Raw genomic sequence first — 16292 nt, forward strand, 5'->3', positions numbered from 1 at the left:
CACATTTTTGGCATTTATTCAAGTTAAGCCAAACAGATTTGTAAAGCACTTTTGACAAAAAGGAAGCGTATATTATAAAGAGCTTTACGGCAACAAAAGACACAAAAACAGATGAAAAGAACAAAAAATTAGCAGGGAATTCACTCCTTTACCTAAAGCTCATCAGGACTTCCTCATCAGAGTGACTGACAGTGATGGAACAGTAGAATAAGCTTCAATTACTATAAAGACATTTACATTTACTTCTTAGTCATATAGCTGACTCTAAACACCGTGATCCACAGTGACTCACAGATGCTTCTACATTTTAACACTTTTATCAAATGAACTGAAACTAAACCAAACTAAACTAAGGCAACGTAAAATAAACTAAACCAAACTAAACTGAACGAAACCAAACTAAACCAAACTAAGCTGAACCAAGCTAAATGAAACCAAAACAGATCAAACTAAACTCAAAGAAACTAAACCGAATTGAACAAAACTAAACCCAAATAAAACTAATCTAAGCTAAAAGAAACCAAACTAAAATAAAAGAAACCGTCCAAAGCAAACTAACCAAACTAAACTTCAATAAACTAAAACTCAAACCAAACACAACCAGGCAAAAACAGCTCAAAGAAACTAAACTAAACCAAACTAGACCAAACCTAATAAAACAAAACCACACAAAAAGAAACCAAACCAAACCAAACCAAACCAATTCAAACTAAACCAAGCTAAACCAAACTAAACCAAACTAGACCAAACTAGACCAAACCTAATAAAACAAAACCACACAAAAAGAAACCAAACCAAACCAAACCAAACCAAACCAAACCAAATCAAACTAAACCAAACTAAACCAAACTAGACCAAACCTAATAAAACAAAACCACACAAAAAGAAACCAAACCAAACCAAACCAAATCAAACTAAACCAAACTAAACCAAACCAAACCAAACCAAACCAAACCAAACCAAATCAAACTAAACCAAACTAAACCAAACTAAACCAAACCAAACCAAACAAAACCAAACCAAACCAAACCAAACTAAACCAAATCAAACTAAACCAAACTAAACCAAATCAAACTAAACCAAACTAGACCAAACCTAATAAAACAAAACCACACAAAAAGAAACCAAACCAAACCAAATCAAACTAAACCAAACCAAACCAAACCAAACCAAACCAAACCAAACCAAATCAAACTAAACCAAACCAAACCAAACCAAACTAAACCAAACCAGACCAAACTAGACCAAACTAAACCAAACTAGACCAAACCTAATAAAACAAAACCACACAAAAAGAAACCAAACCAAACCAAACCAAACCAAACCAAATCAAACCAAACCAAACTAAACCAAACCAAACCAAACTAAACCAAACCAGACCAAACCAGACCAAACCAGACCAAACTAAACCAAACCAGACCAAACTAGACCAAACTAGACCAAACCAAATAAAACAAAACCAAACCAAGCCAAACTAAACTAAACTAAGGAAAAAGAAGCCAAATCAAACCAAACCAAACCAAACCAAACCAATTCAAACTAAACCAAGCTAAACCAAACTAAACCAAACTAGACCAAACAAGACCAAACCTAATAAAACCAAACCACACAAAAAGAAACCAAACCAAACCAAACCAAACCAAACCAAATCAAACTAAACCAAACCAGACCAAACTAAACCAAACTAGACCAAACCTAATAAAACAAAACCAGACCAAACTAAAGCAAACTAGACCAAACTAGACCAAACTAAACCAAACTAAACCAAACTAGACCAAACCTAATAAAACAAAACCAGACCAAACTAAACCAAACTAGACCAAACCAGACCAAACTAAACCAAACTAAACCAAACTAGACCAAACCTAATAAAACAAAACCACACAAAAAGAAACCAAACCAAACCAAACCAAATCAAACTAAACCAAACTAGACCAAACCAAACCAAACCAAACCAAATCAAACTAAACCAAACCAGACCAAACTAGACCAAACTAGACCAAACTAGACCAAACCAGACCAAACTAGACCAAACTAGACCAAACCAAATAAAATGAAACCAAGCCAAACTAAACTAAACTAAACTAAGGAAAAAGAAGCCAAACCAAACTAACCCAAACCAAAACCACAGTAAACTAAACCGGGCTAGTCTCCTCTCTCTTCTGTCTCCAGCTTGTCTCGGGGGGAAACATATGGAGCGCGGACCGGCAGCGAGCCGGCCGGCGAGCCAAGCGGCACGTCAATCTCCCGACAAGCCTCCGCAAAAAAAAAAAAAAAAAACACACACAAACCCACGACGAGCCTCACAGACGCTAACCTTGAAATCACTGCCATTATTAGCGGAGTCATTATTAGCATTAGAAAAGCAAATGGGGCTAATAATATTTTGCCATTATAGCTAAAAACGCCTATTAATCCCTAATCCGCGCCACAATTAAGAGCACGGCTGGGTGTTTTTGTAAGTCGTTCTGCCTTGCCGGGGGAAACAAGACAATTTAACAGTCTCCGAGGCAGAGAGAGAGAGAGAGAGTGAGAGAGAGAGAGGGAGAGAGGGAGAGAGAGAGAGAGAGAGAGAGAGAGAGAGAGAGAGAGAAGGTGGGAGGGTGGAAGAAATCCTCGTATTAAGAGACTGGCTCCTGCGCTCCGTCTCTATTTTGAATGCAATCAGCCGTTTTTTTTTTTTTTGAGTGACGGGCGGAACGGAGGCAGATTTGACTGAATAGAGACAAGAGGGTGGGGGGGGGTGGGGTGGAGGAGGGTGGGGGGTGGGGGGGTGGGGGGTGGAGGGGGGTGGGGGGTGTTAGTTCTCTGCGTCGGAGCGCGTTATCTGTCTCGGTACGAGTGCGTCGAATCAAACGGGAGCGGGATGTTATTAAAGCGGCGCCCCCTCTCTCTCTCTCTCTCTCTCTCTCTCTCTTTCTTTCTCTCTCTCTGTGAACTGTGACTTAATAAGCGACGCCAATTAGGAGAACAAAAATAAGGCGCGCACGCCGCCGGGCCGTATCTGCCCTCGCCCCAAATCTCTCTGCTAACGCGTGACGCTGGCAGAGCCGGGCGGGCGCGGCGTGGCGTGGCGTGGCGTGGCGTGGCGTGGCGTGGCCGGGCGGGCGGGCGGGCGGGCGGGCGGGCGGGCGGCGCTCTCTCACACAAAAAGAAAGAGGGAGAGAGAGGAGAAGAGGTGGAAGTGCATAAAAAAATAAAAAATAAAACGGCGCTTATCGATGGATTTTGGCGATCGCCGCCCAGAGAGCTGATGTTTTAAGCTTCGACAGATAGATAATACAAATATAGCAGCGGAGCGGAGAGAGGAGATTTAGATTTAGCCAGAGCCGCTATTTATTTATTTCCCGGACCTTTTTTTCTTCTTCTTCTTCCTTTCTTTCTTTCTTCCTTTCTTTTTTTCAGCAATTCACACTTTATGAAACATTTCCTCCCTCGCTCGCTGCCAACTGCAAGTTGCATGGCAACAGGGGTAGATGGTTTGCCCTCCCGCCCCCCCCTTTAGTCCCTAACACACACACACACACACACACACACACACACACTCACACACGCTCACACACACACACACACACGCTCACACATGTTCAAACACATTCACAATCTCTCTCTCTCTCTCAGACACACACACTTACACACTCTCTCATGCTTTACACTCGCTCGCTGTCTTATACACGCACAAATACACACTCTCACACTCTCTCTCACACTCACACACTCACACACACACACACACACACACACCTCGGTCCCCTTCCAACACAATTGACAGGGAAACAAACAGCGGATCTGAGAGGTTAGCGGCGTAAAGAGGAAAACACCAAAAGCAGCCAAGACCTTAAATAGACGAGCGGCGCTCTGACAGCAGAGTGAGGCTGAGCGCCGCGCCGCTCCACGCCACGCCATCCAGGAGATTACTAACACACTGAGAGTTTTAAGTGTGCATTATCTTTCTAGGGATGATCCTAAAATAAACAACAACAACAACAAAAATCTCTCAATAATTAAAACGCCTAATCCACTTCCTGGTTTGTGATGACCGTGGGCTGAGCGTGTCAGCCGGAGACTTGCGGGGATTGTGCGGCGTTTATGTTTAGACCGCATTGTGTCGAAGGACTTTATCGCCCAAAATATGTCGGCTTGCATCACGTTACGTTCTGAGGACTTCAAAACCAAATATATATTCACTTAGACGGCATTGTGCGAAGCTGTCACTTCAAAACTAAATATATATCTGAACTGCAGGTATAAACACCAACACACCAGAATAACTTCTCCAATTATATCATTTTTTATGTATTTTGATAGTAATTAAAAACCTTGGAGCGAACAACAAACGTTATATATATATGCTGTATAGATATAATATAAAGATAAATATAAGATATATATATAGATATATATAACCATTTTTAGAAAAGAATAGTTAAAAGAAATCCAGATCCAAGCCTGATCATGGTCTCAAAATATTGTTTTTCCAAAATGGGCCTTACTTTTTAAGTTTTCACAAGGTGTGGAGTCTTGATGCAGAAGGAGATATTCAACATTTATTTAAAAAAACGTGATGCCAAGTCTGACAAAATGTTTCAGTCTGTCTCCTTCTCTGTCTCCTGCTCTGTCTCCTCCTTCTCTGTCTCCTGCTCTGTCTCCTTCTCTGTCTCCTCCTCTATCTCCTTCTCTGTCTCCTGCTCTGTCTCCTTCTCTGTCTCCTGCTCTGTCTCCTTCTCTGTCTCCTCCTCTATCTCCTTCTCTGTCTCCTGCTCTGTCTCCTTCTCTGTGTCCTGCTCTGTCTCCTTCTCTGTCTCCTGCTCTGTCTCCTTCTCTGTGTCCTGCTCTGTCTCCTTCTCTGTCTCCTGCTCTGTCTCCTTCTCTGTCTCCTGCTCTGTCTCCTTCTCTGTGTCCTGCTCTGTCTCCTTCTCTGTCTCCTCCTCTATCTCCTTCTCTGTCTCCTGCTCTGTCTCCTTCTCTGTGTCCTGCTCTGTCTCCTTCTCTGTGTCCTGCTCTGTCTCCTTCTCTGTCTCCTGCTCTGTCTCCTTCTCTGTCTCCTGCTCTGTCTCCTCCTGCTCTGTCTCCTTCTCTGTCTCCTCCTCTATCTCCTTCTCTGTCTCCTGCTCTGTCTCCTTCTCTGTGTCCTGCTCTGTCTCCTTCTCTGTCTCCTGCTCTGTCTCCTCCTGCTCTGTCTCCTTCTCTGTCTCCTGCTCTGTCTCCTCCTGCTCTGTCTCCTTCTCTGTCTCCTGCTCTGTCTCCTCCTGCTCTGTCTCCTTCTCTGTCTCCTGCTCTGTCTCCTTCTCTGTCTCCTCCTGCTCTGTCTCCTTCTCTGTCTCCTTCTCTGTCTCCTCCTGCTCTGTCTCCTTCTCTGTCTCCTGCTCTGTCTCCTTCTCTGTCTCCTGCTCTGTCTCCTTCTCTGTCTCCAGCTCTGTCTCCTTCTCTGTGTCCTGCTCTGTCTCCTTCTCTGTCTCCTTCTCTGTGTCCTCCTCTGTCTCCTGCTCTGTCTCCTTCTCTGTCTCCTGCTCTGTGTCCTCCTCTGTCTCCTGCTCTGTCTCCTTCTCTGTCTCCTTCTCTGTCTCCTCCTGCTCTGTCTCCTTCTCTGTCTCCTTCTCTGTCTCCTTCTCTGTCTCCTGCTCTGTCTCCTTCTCTGTGTCCTCCTCTGTCTCCTGCTCTGTCTCCTTCTCTGTCTCCTTCTCTGTCTCCTTCTCTGTGTCCTCCTCTGTCTCCTGCTCCGTCTCCTTCCCTGTCTCCTGCTCTGTGTCCTCCTCTGTCTCCTGCTCTATCTCCTTCTCTGTCTCCTTCTCTGTCTCCTCCTGCTCTGTGTCCTTCTCTGTCTCCTGCTCTGTGTCCTCCTCTGTCTCCTGCTCTGTCTCCTTCTGTCTCCTCCTGCTGTGTCCTGCTCTGTGTCCTTCTCTGTCTCCTTCTCTGTCTCCTGCTCTGTCTCCTTCTCTGTGTCCTGCTCTGTGTCCTGCTTGTGTCCTTCTCTGTGTCCTCCTCTGTCTCCTGCTCCTCTGTCTCCTCCTGCTCTGTCTCCTTCTCTGTCTCCTTTTCTGTCTCCTTCTCTGTCTCCTTCTCTGTCTCCTGCTCTGTCTCCTCCTCTATCTCCTTCTCTGTCTCCTTCTCTGTCTCCTCCTCTGTCTCCTGCTCTGTCTCCTGCTTTCCTCCACGCTCTTTTCTCCCTTGGTCTTCAGGTTGCTGTTGATGTTCTCCGTCTTGTCTTTCCTCTTCTCTAACAAAGCTCTTTGGAACAAACCGGGTTTCTGTTTTAAAGCGCCGCACAAACGAAGTTGACTTGACAAAACCAAAGACCTTCAACTGCATGAATGGTGAGGAGAAACCACGTCAGAGTTCACCTGCAGAAGTGAACAGAAGTCTGTAAACTAGCAGCATCTCTGGGTTTATTTCTCTCTGCTCTGAGTCCAGACCGCTGACCCTGTAAAACACACAACTAGCTGCTGCTGCTTGTGTTTTGTAGCGAAGTATGAATCCCTTTTTAGGACGAGTCGGGGACCCGGTTTCGACGTTGCCGTGTCCCAGCCTTTGGCCTCGACCCAGGCTTTGGGAAACCCTGCGCTGGGGTGCTCTCAGGCTTGTGTAGGTCTATAGAGTTCTAATTAGCTGCATTCACAAACAGCGCCAGGCTCATCAAAATGCCGAGGCCCGCAGAAAGACACAGCAGGGGTGAGCAGAGCATGTGTGTGAACTGAGTGTGTGTGTGTGAGTGTGCGTGTGTGTGTGTGTGTGTGTGTGTGTACTTGTGAGAATGAGGGAGCGAGCACGGTGCATGTGTGTGTACGTGTCTTGCGCATGTGCGTGTGGGTGTTTGTTGTGGGTGTGTGTGTATGTGTGTGTGTGTGCATGTGTAAGGATGGTGTGTGCATGTGTTTGAGTGTGTGTGTGTGTGTGATACATTTGTGTGTTTTCTGTATTTAAAAAAATAAAGATACACCTCGCAGCAGTAAACGGAGGCCTAACAGCCGCTTCACACCCTAAAGAAAAGAAAATAAAAAAAGACCCTTTTCCAAAAAAAAAACAAAAAAAACACAACATTTGTCGTCCTTCCTCACATTTGCATGCGCGGCGCGGGAGCAAACAACAGCAACCGAACCGCAGAGCACAAACGACAACAACCAAACAACGAAGCGGTAAACAAAGAAGACGTCTCGGCATCTCTCTGTTTTCCAGCCAACGAACAAAATGGCTCCCGAACGCCGTTTAGAGACAAATAACATGAGCGGGAACAACAGAAGAGCACCGGGGTTTTTTTTTTTTTTTTTTCTCTTTTCTCTCCAAACCCTCCAGGAACGGTTCAAGACGTGAAACCGCCTCCTGGTCTTGAGGTGTGGATTCTGTCCGCTGGGTCGGTCTTACCGGACTGACCGGACTCACAGTTTAACTGAATGTTACACAACACAATGCAACAAGATGCTGAAAAATACATAAACTACATGACACCTTAAATGCAGCAGTGGAAAAAGCATCAGATTCAATGACAGGGACAATAGGGGGGCAGCAAGATGGACGACACAATATATAATCACAGTAAATAAAATATAGAAATATAAAAGACACATTAAATGAACCAATAGAAAAGGAATAGACTGCCTGAGCAGGACAGTGGAGAGTCTGTATTTTCTATTTTAAGGTTTACAACATGCCATAAACTGGTTTAATACTATAACAGATCAAGCAATGCACCTTCATCTCTCTCTGCACTTCTTTCTGTCCCTATAGCATCGCTATGCTCAATCTGTGTTACCACAAACAAAAAAAGACAATTAATTAAACACAATTATGAGTCAAAACCACAGGCTTTAACAGGCTGAAAAAGGCTCAAATCACCAGCTGCTGTAACCGATACAAAATCTGTACGTCACCACCGAACAATAATAAAATAAATAAATGAGGTTAAAGATTTCGGTAATAACAAACGCTATGTGATGCCTGTACCTCAAGGAAGCTGCAGATGAAGAATAAAAGACCAGAGCTGCAAAGGGTTTTCCTACCCAACAACAATCAGAATTTGAAAACTTTGGAAAGACAAAGAGAATCTGTTTGATTTGCTCTCCAGTCGACAGTAAGGCTGAAGAACAAAGTGTCCTTCAACACAGAGACAAACTCACACATCCACACTGTAGAGCAGGAGAGAACATGCAGAAGATACACAACCAGCAAGGAAAGGAAGCTGCCTACTGCATTTTCAAATACAGTAATCTGTCTGTCTGTCTGTCTGTCTGTCTGTCTGTCTCTCTGTCTCTCTGTCTGTCTGTCTGCCTGTCTGTCTGTCTGTCTGTCTGACTGTCTGTCCGTCTGTCCGTCTGTCTGTCTGTCTGTCTGTCTGTCTGTCTGGCTGTCTGTCTCTTCTTTTTAGCACAACTGCGGCAGACAGACAGTCTCCTGGTCAAAGAGAGAGGCCAAATCTGTGAGGAGAGTCAGTCAGTCAGTCAGTCAGTCAGTCAGTCAGTAATTTAGTCAATAAGTCAGTTAGTCAGTCAGTCAGTCAGTAATTTAGTCAATAAGTCAGTTAGTCAGTCAGTCAGTCAGTAATTTAGTCAATAAGTCAGTTAGTCAGTCAGTAATTTAGTCAATAAGTCAGTTAGTCAGTCAGTCAGTCAGTCAGTCAGTAATTTAGTCAATAAGTCAGTTAGTCAGTCAGTCAGTCAGTAATTTAGTCAATAAGTCAGTTAGTCAGTCAGTCAGTCAGTCAGTCAGTAATTTAGTCAATAAGTCAGTTAGTCAGTCAGTCAGTCAGTCAGTCAGTAATTTAGTCAATAAGTCAGTTAGTCAGTCAGTCAGTCAGTCAGTCAGTAATTTAGTCAATAAGTCAGTTAGTCAGTCAGTCAGTCAGTCAGTTAGGCAGTCAGTCAGTTGCTGGGTGATACACTGCAAGTAAGGACTGAGTGGCTGACTGAGTGGATGAATGGATGAATACAATTATGTATGTATGACTGACTGACTGACTGACTGACTGCCTGACTAACTAACTGACTTATTGACTAAATTACTGACTGACTGACTGCCTGACTAACTGACTAACTGACTGACTGACTGACTGATTCACTCACTCACTAGTGACTGACTGACTGACTAACTGACTAATTAACTAAATTACTGACTGACTGACTGACTGACTGCCTGACTAACTGACTAACTGACTGACTGACTGCCTGACTGACTGTCTGACTGACTGATTCACTCACTCACTAGTGACTGACTGACTGACTAACTGACTAATTAACTAAATTACTGACTGACTGACTGACTGCCTGACTAACTGACTAACTGACTGCCTGACTAACTGACTAACTGACTGACGGACTAACTGACTGACTGACTGACTGCCTGACTGACTGCCTGACTAACTGACTAACTGACTGACTGACTGCCTGACTGACTGACTGCCTGACTAACTGACTAACGGACTGACTGACTGACTGACTGACTGTCTGACTAACTGACTAAATTACTGACTGACTGACTGACTGACTGACTGTCTGACTGACTGCCTGACTGACTGACTGACTGACTGATTCACTCACTCACTAGTGACTGACTGACTGACTGACTGACTGACTGACTGATTCACTCACTCACTAGTGACTGACTGACTGACTAACTGACTAATTAACTAAATTACTGACTGACTGACTGCCTGACTGACTGACTGACTGACTACTGACTGACTACTGACTGACTGACTGACTGACTACTGACTGACTGACTGACTACTGACTGACTGACTGACTGACTGACTGACTGACTGACTACTGACTGACTGCCTGACTGACTGACTGACTGACTGACTACTGACTGACTACTGACTGACTGACTGACTGACTGCCTGACTGACTGCCTGACTGACTGACTGACTGACTACTGACTGACTGACTGACTGACTGACTGACTGACTGACTACTGACTGACTGACTGACTACTGACTGACTGACTGACTGACTGACTGACTGACTGACTGACTGACTACTGACTGACTGCCTGACTGACTGACTGACTGACTGACTACTGACTGACTACTGACTGACTGACTGACTGACTGCCTGACTGACTGCCTGACTGACTGACTGACTGACTACTGACTGACTGACTGACTACTGACTGACTGACTGACTGACTGCCTGGTAGCATTAAACCACATCTTCAGACATTCACACATTTCCTCTGTTTCAAAGTCAAAGCCTCCATGTTTCACCGCTGACGATAACAAACTCTGCCGAGTCAACACACACACACACACACACACACACACACACACACACACACACACACACACACACACACACACACACACAGAGGCAGGAAAGAATGAGAGGGGAAAGTCAGAAAAACAGGAAGTCTCCTTCAGGATTGAAAAAAACAACAACTTAATACCCGGATATAAAGAAAAAGAAACATGAAAAATCACATCCCCTCATAACAATAATTTACATGAGAAGTATTTAGACCTTATTCACTGCGAAGTGAAGCAATAATCCACATATACTGTGTGTATATGAGCAGGCTGCAGTGTGCGCTGCATGTGCTTTGGACAAAGGAAACTTCACACTCAATAAACTTCAGTATCTTTACACATATTCACACATATTCCACCTTACTGGTTGAAACCAAACATCTAAAACAACAGCAAATAATCACATCACACGACCTGCACTGTTCGCATGATAATGTCATATTTACTAAAATCCACCTGACTGCCACTATAAGATAATACCAACATACAGATTTTGCCAATTTCAGCCATTGGAAATTAAGTCTAGTCTGTTGAGACATTATAGTACTGTGTTGCAAAATATTAATTTGGTTCTACTGTATAAGATACAAGAGTAAACAATATGTAGTACTACTGCAGGATAGATGCAGTATAAATACATGAAGTACTTCTTCAATGACTACCACTGTACACAGTACTAATGCAGTAGAAATATATGAAGGAGGACTTCTGCACAATAGTGCCACTGTACAATAATAATACCAAAACACACGATTCAAACTGATCATAACCCACATCTAATATTCACACCACACTACCTGTGTTGTGTGTGCAACAACACATGTGATGCACAAAGCAAAACACAACAGACCCAGCAGGAATATGTGCGAGTCATGTCCAAAAAAAAAACATGAAATCCTTTAATTTGCCTGAAAATAAAATGTGATCCACAAAGCAAAAAAAAAAAACACCATAAATACCCCAGAAAAACGCATTTGCACATGTAGAATATGGCTTCTTATACAGTAATGCCAACACAGAGTCTTCAAACAGCAACCAAAGCAGCACCAAGCAGGTGTAAGAGACAGGGAGGGGGAGGAGGAGGAGGAGGAGGAGGAGGAGGAGGAGGAGGAGGAGGAGAAAAAAAAAAGAGGAGGAGGTTGACGTACTTGAGCCGGAGAAATGTCCGCTCCCCAGGGAGGTCGGCCCGTTCTTTCCACTGCTAACAGGAGGGGAAAACATCTACAAGGCAAACAGAGCACACGTTACCTCCGAGACCACTGACACCACAGACAGCAACTCACATCTCTACTGCCCACTCCAGCATCACTGCACACATCAGACCGAAGTCCGCTACACATGTGAAAGGTTTCATTCCAAAACAGCATGTGACCATTTGGGGGGGAAAATGCTGCAACCTAAAATCAATCAGTGGATATTTCACATGATTCCTTCAACACATAACTGTCTTCAGCTGACTATGAACTTTAATATTTACTCTTAATGTGTTTTACTTTTGTGTCATTAATCATTTTGTAATAAGAGCCGTCAGTTTTTCAAATGGCGGATATCTTGTTTTGGAAGGAAACTCCTCCATTGTTTATTTAGCAAGAAAACAAAAGAGTGTTTGTTATCGCACAGACTTTTGGATTAAACCTGAATACAGATATGAAGAGTTCAGTTTCCGAAACACTATACAGTGTTTACATGTTGGGAAACAAAAAAAAAAGCATCACTCAGCATCTGTAAAATGTGCAGGATCCAGCCTGTGAAGGTGTTTTCATGCTGGAAACCAGGAGCTGAATTCACCTGCTTAACCTTTAAGAAGCACCGCAGCTATCTGTCATGTTGTGAGAGGAAGGTGTCGCTTTTGTCAAATGGTGGATATCTCATTTTGGAATGAAACACTTCATATCTACTGCATATTAAACACATGAGATAATGATTGGACCTCTACAGATCTATTCTACAGATCTACTCTGTATCTAGAAGACAATAAAGCCCAGGTTGTGACAGAGACCCTCGACACTGAAGCTGAATAAAGATTTCTGCCTCTAACCTACAGGAACCCTGTTAGACCTATGAGAGGTTTTACAGATCTACTGCAGAACGTTACAGGAAGACAATGCACACATCATCAATATCTGCCCCTATTGATTAGCTTATTGGATAAATATGAGGCCTGTGTACCAATGTGTTTAATGGTCAAATAGAGCTAAGGTTGATTACAAAACAGACACTGTACTTCATTGTTCACTTTTTGTAGCTAAAAGCTTTTTAGGATTTGATTTTTTGAAGAATATCGACTTTCTGAATTGACTGGATTGAAAGTGAATTGAACCCTGATCACTAAAAAGCATAAATACATCATTTACCAGTTCTTCTGTTATTACACTGTAGGAGTAATACAGACTGTTAGGCCTGGAAGTGTGAGCTGAATATATAGATATATAGATATATATATTGGAGACAGAAGTGGCCTGTGTGTTACTTCTATTTAATCGTCCTGCAGCTGCAACAATCTGTATTAAAATAGTGGGGGAAATGAAAGGTCAAAACCAGGATCTGTCATTCCTCACCCGTATAGATGTATAGATGTGTATAGATTATTATTAGGTTTATCAATATTGAGAGTTTGAGCTGGTAGTGTTGGTATGTGAGGATGTAAAGAGCAATGACAGCACAAATTATAATTAGCATTATGTTAGATTTCAGAGAAAAGGGATATAATGCCTACCGCCCTCCTTTTGATACATTTTTTTTAAAAACTGCTATTAATACAAACTGATCAGCAATTTTAAAATGTGATCTAATGCACTCTATAGTACACAGGCCTGTACAGAAAATTACTATAATACTATAATATTCCTATAGGGACTTATAGGATGATTCAGTGGTGAGTTTATAGTGATGTTATTGTACTTTATGGTATTTTTTTTAACCTCATATGGTATCACTGTAATATTCCTATAGGGACTCATAGTGTGTCTGAGGTAATCAATAATGAGTTTATAGTGATTTTATGGTAAGAATATATTTTTACATTTCTCATGGTATCACTATAATATTCTTATAATATTCTTATAGGGACTTGCATGTTTGTAGTATTCAGTAGTGAGTTAATAGTGACCTTAGCACGTATCTCCTATGGTATTACTATAATATTCCTATAATATTAATATAAAATCACTATATTACTGCAATGATATTCCTATAGGGACTTACAGTGTGACTATGTCATTCAATGGTGAGTTAATAGTGATCTTATAGTATAGTCTATTTTTTAAATTTTATTTCTATTTTTTTTTCTATTTTTTTAATCTCCTATAGTATCTCTATAATATTCCTATAGGCACTTACAGTGTGTTTGTGTTACTTTATAGTGATCTTGGGGGGGGGGGGGGGGGGGGGGGTTATCTCCTATGGTATCTCTATAATATTCCTATAATATTCTTATAGGGACTTGATGTGTTTGTGGTATTCAGTAGTGACTTAGCTTATGTTTCCTATGGTATTACTATAATATTGAAAAATCACTATAGTACTGCATTGGTATTCCTATAGGGACTTACAGTGTGTCAGTGGCATTCAATGAGTTAATATTAATCTTCTATTTTTTTTATATTATATTTTTATTTTTTCAAATCTCCTATAGTATCTCTATAATATCCCTATAATATTCCAATAGGCACTTGCATTGTGTTTGTGGTACTTTATAGTAATCATATGGTATATTTTTTTTCATCTCCTATGGTTTCCCTGTAATATTCCCTATAATATTCCTATAGGAACTTACATGTACACGTCCTCAATGTTCAGTTTATAGTGATCTTATGGTACTTTTTGGTATTTTTATCTCTATAATATTACTATAATATTACTATAATAAGCCTATAGTACATGATATAGCCTATAGTTTGTAGTTTGGCTGTGATATGTGCATGGTGTCCTTCTACATTTCATAACAGGATCACTACAGCTCTTTTTTTTTTTTATTGGGGGTGTTTCTGATTGTTTTTCTCCTCCTCTTCAGACCAAAGTTGCTCCCAGAGGAGGAGAGGTGCAGAGAAAACATGGCCGAGAGGGGAGAGACTATTTCCTGTCCGTCAACTTCTCTACAGGGTTTTTTTTTTCTGCCACAAATAAATATTTCTGCCACACACTGAATAGAGAGTCTGGTTTTAAACTTAAAGGGCGGCTGTTGTTCTCTGAGCGACTCGGGACTTTAAACAGAGGAGAAGCGGACGGATGTGACACATTTCCCCCTCGACTATTTATCAAAATCTTTCCCTAAATCCCTCTCTCCCTCTCCCTCTCTCTCTTTCTCTCTCTCTCTCTAACACATGCAGGTTTATGATTAAACACTGTGCACAGCCAAGGAAGGTTGCATCTGAAATATACGATGCGGAGCAGAAACTTGCACAAACAAACATTTTGCAAAATCCTATCATGGGCAAAAATGAACATAAGGAAAAAAATACTTAAAATGAGATATACTACCATGGATGTTGGGAACATTTTCAAATCGCTGTTTCGCATCTATAAGACAACAAAATTACTAATGCAATATCACATTTCTCTGCACACACACACACACAGTTTTGGTTGAACAAAAAAAAGCACTTTACGCAGCAGAAACCAAACAATATGCATTGACTTTTCTGCAGTTACATAAACACACAACTTTGTTAAATAGTTGAAAAGAGAAAACACTGAATCACAGTGAAGCCTAAAATATGCAGTATGCCGTGCACACAGATATTAAAATGTAAACAGTGGTCGCTGTACATATATATATATAAGCCTACAGGGCGCGTGTGCTTCTCCACGGCTTGTAGTGTAATGATAATGATAATAATAGTAATAGTAATTTCCTTACCGCACTGAAATCCAGTAAGTCGCTCAGTTCCTTGTCTGTTCCCAAAGCTGCCATCCGCTGTTGATGATGCATTTTAGCAAAATCACACGGACCTAAAAACATGGAAACAAATAGATAGATAGGAGAGGATAGACAGATAGCCTAGATAGAGAGAGAGATAGAGGGAGAGAGATAGAGAGAGAGAGGAGAGGAGAAGAGAGGAGAGGAAGACCTCGGCTTTTTGCGCACCGCTCCGGATCTCTTCTCCTCCACGGCGAAATAAATCCAGCAAACCTCAAAGCCTCCGCGCCTCAAAAAAAAATCTAGTTTTCTTTCATCCTGAACGGACCGACAGAGACAGATCTCAGTCCCGGAGTCCCGGTCGGAGGAGATCAATTGGGAAAAACTGACAGGAAAAAAAGGGGGCGAAGGGTAGTCTGTTCGCGTGTGTGTTTTTCCCAGGCAAAGTCCGACCTCTCCGCGTTATAACGCAGTTTGTCCGCCGCGGCTGACTGTCAGGCTCACAGCGGATATAAATAAATAACACGGCGGCTCGAGCCTCTCCGCGAGGGGAAAATCACCTCCAAAGATCTGCTTTTCCGAGTCAAAGAAACAATCCGAGGAAGGTTAGGCTGTCCCTGGACGTCGGGTGTGAGGAAGGGGTTGCGGCCGCCCTCCGCTCGGGTTTGGGTACAGATCCCCGGGTACAGGATCCCATGTGCGTCTGGCACAGCCTCGGTATAAATGTGTTCGTGCGGCCACCTAGCTTACATTCTCATTTAACACCGCCGCGGCTGCCGCTGTGGGGAGACGGGAGTGCGAGTTTCTGTGGCAATAAATCGGGATTTACAAAAAAAAAAAGATAAATACATTAGAAAAAAAAATATTTTTTCAATATGTTGGTTGGACTGGTTGTGGTCGGCTGATTGGCTGATTTGTTTTGGATCCTGTTAATTGGGTTAAAGGGAAGGAAAGCACGAGGGGATTTTTTTTTGTGTGTGTTTTGGGAGAGGAATCTCCCCTGAAATTTAGCCAAAAGATGTCCAGTATGGAGAGAATACAACTTTTTTTTTTTTTTTTTTTTAATCCAGAGTAGAAAGCACACTGAATCAAGTGCAGTGCTTCATAAACCCCACCTGAATGCAGGTCACCACATCAAATAGAAAAGGACCAATACGCCTCTCTGGAAATACTTTGCAAAACTCTTTTTTAGCCCGGAGC

General features: G+C 42.4%; 1 protein-coding gene across 1 annotated transcript in view; it reads right to left on the reverse strand.

Annotated features, from left to right (window-relative positions):
• tcf4 (transcription factor 4) overlaps nt 1–15427 on the reverse strand; it is a 252910-nt gene extending 237483 nt beyond the window's left edge. Inside the window, 3 exon segments of the mRNA XM_078288401.1 lie at nt 11383–11455; nt 14714–14752; nt 15093–15427. Of these exon segments, the coding sequence (XP_078144527.1) occupies nt 11383–11455; nt 14714–14752; nt 15093–15194 (214 nt within the window). The 5' untranslated portion in view covers nt 15195–15427.
• Nucleotides 15428–16292: the final 865 nt, after the last annotated feature.

The sequence above is a fragment of the Centroberyx gerrardi genome, chromosome 2 (genome assembly GCF_048128805.1).
Source record: "Centroberyx gerrardi isolate f3 chromosome 2, fCenGer3.hap1.cur.20231027, whole genome shotgun sequence".
NCBI classification, from domain to species: Eukaryota; Metazoa; Chordata; class Actinopteri; order Beryciformes; family Berycidae; genus Centroberyx; species Centroberyx gerrardi.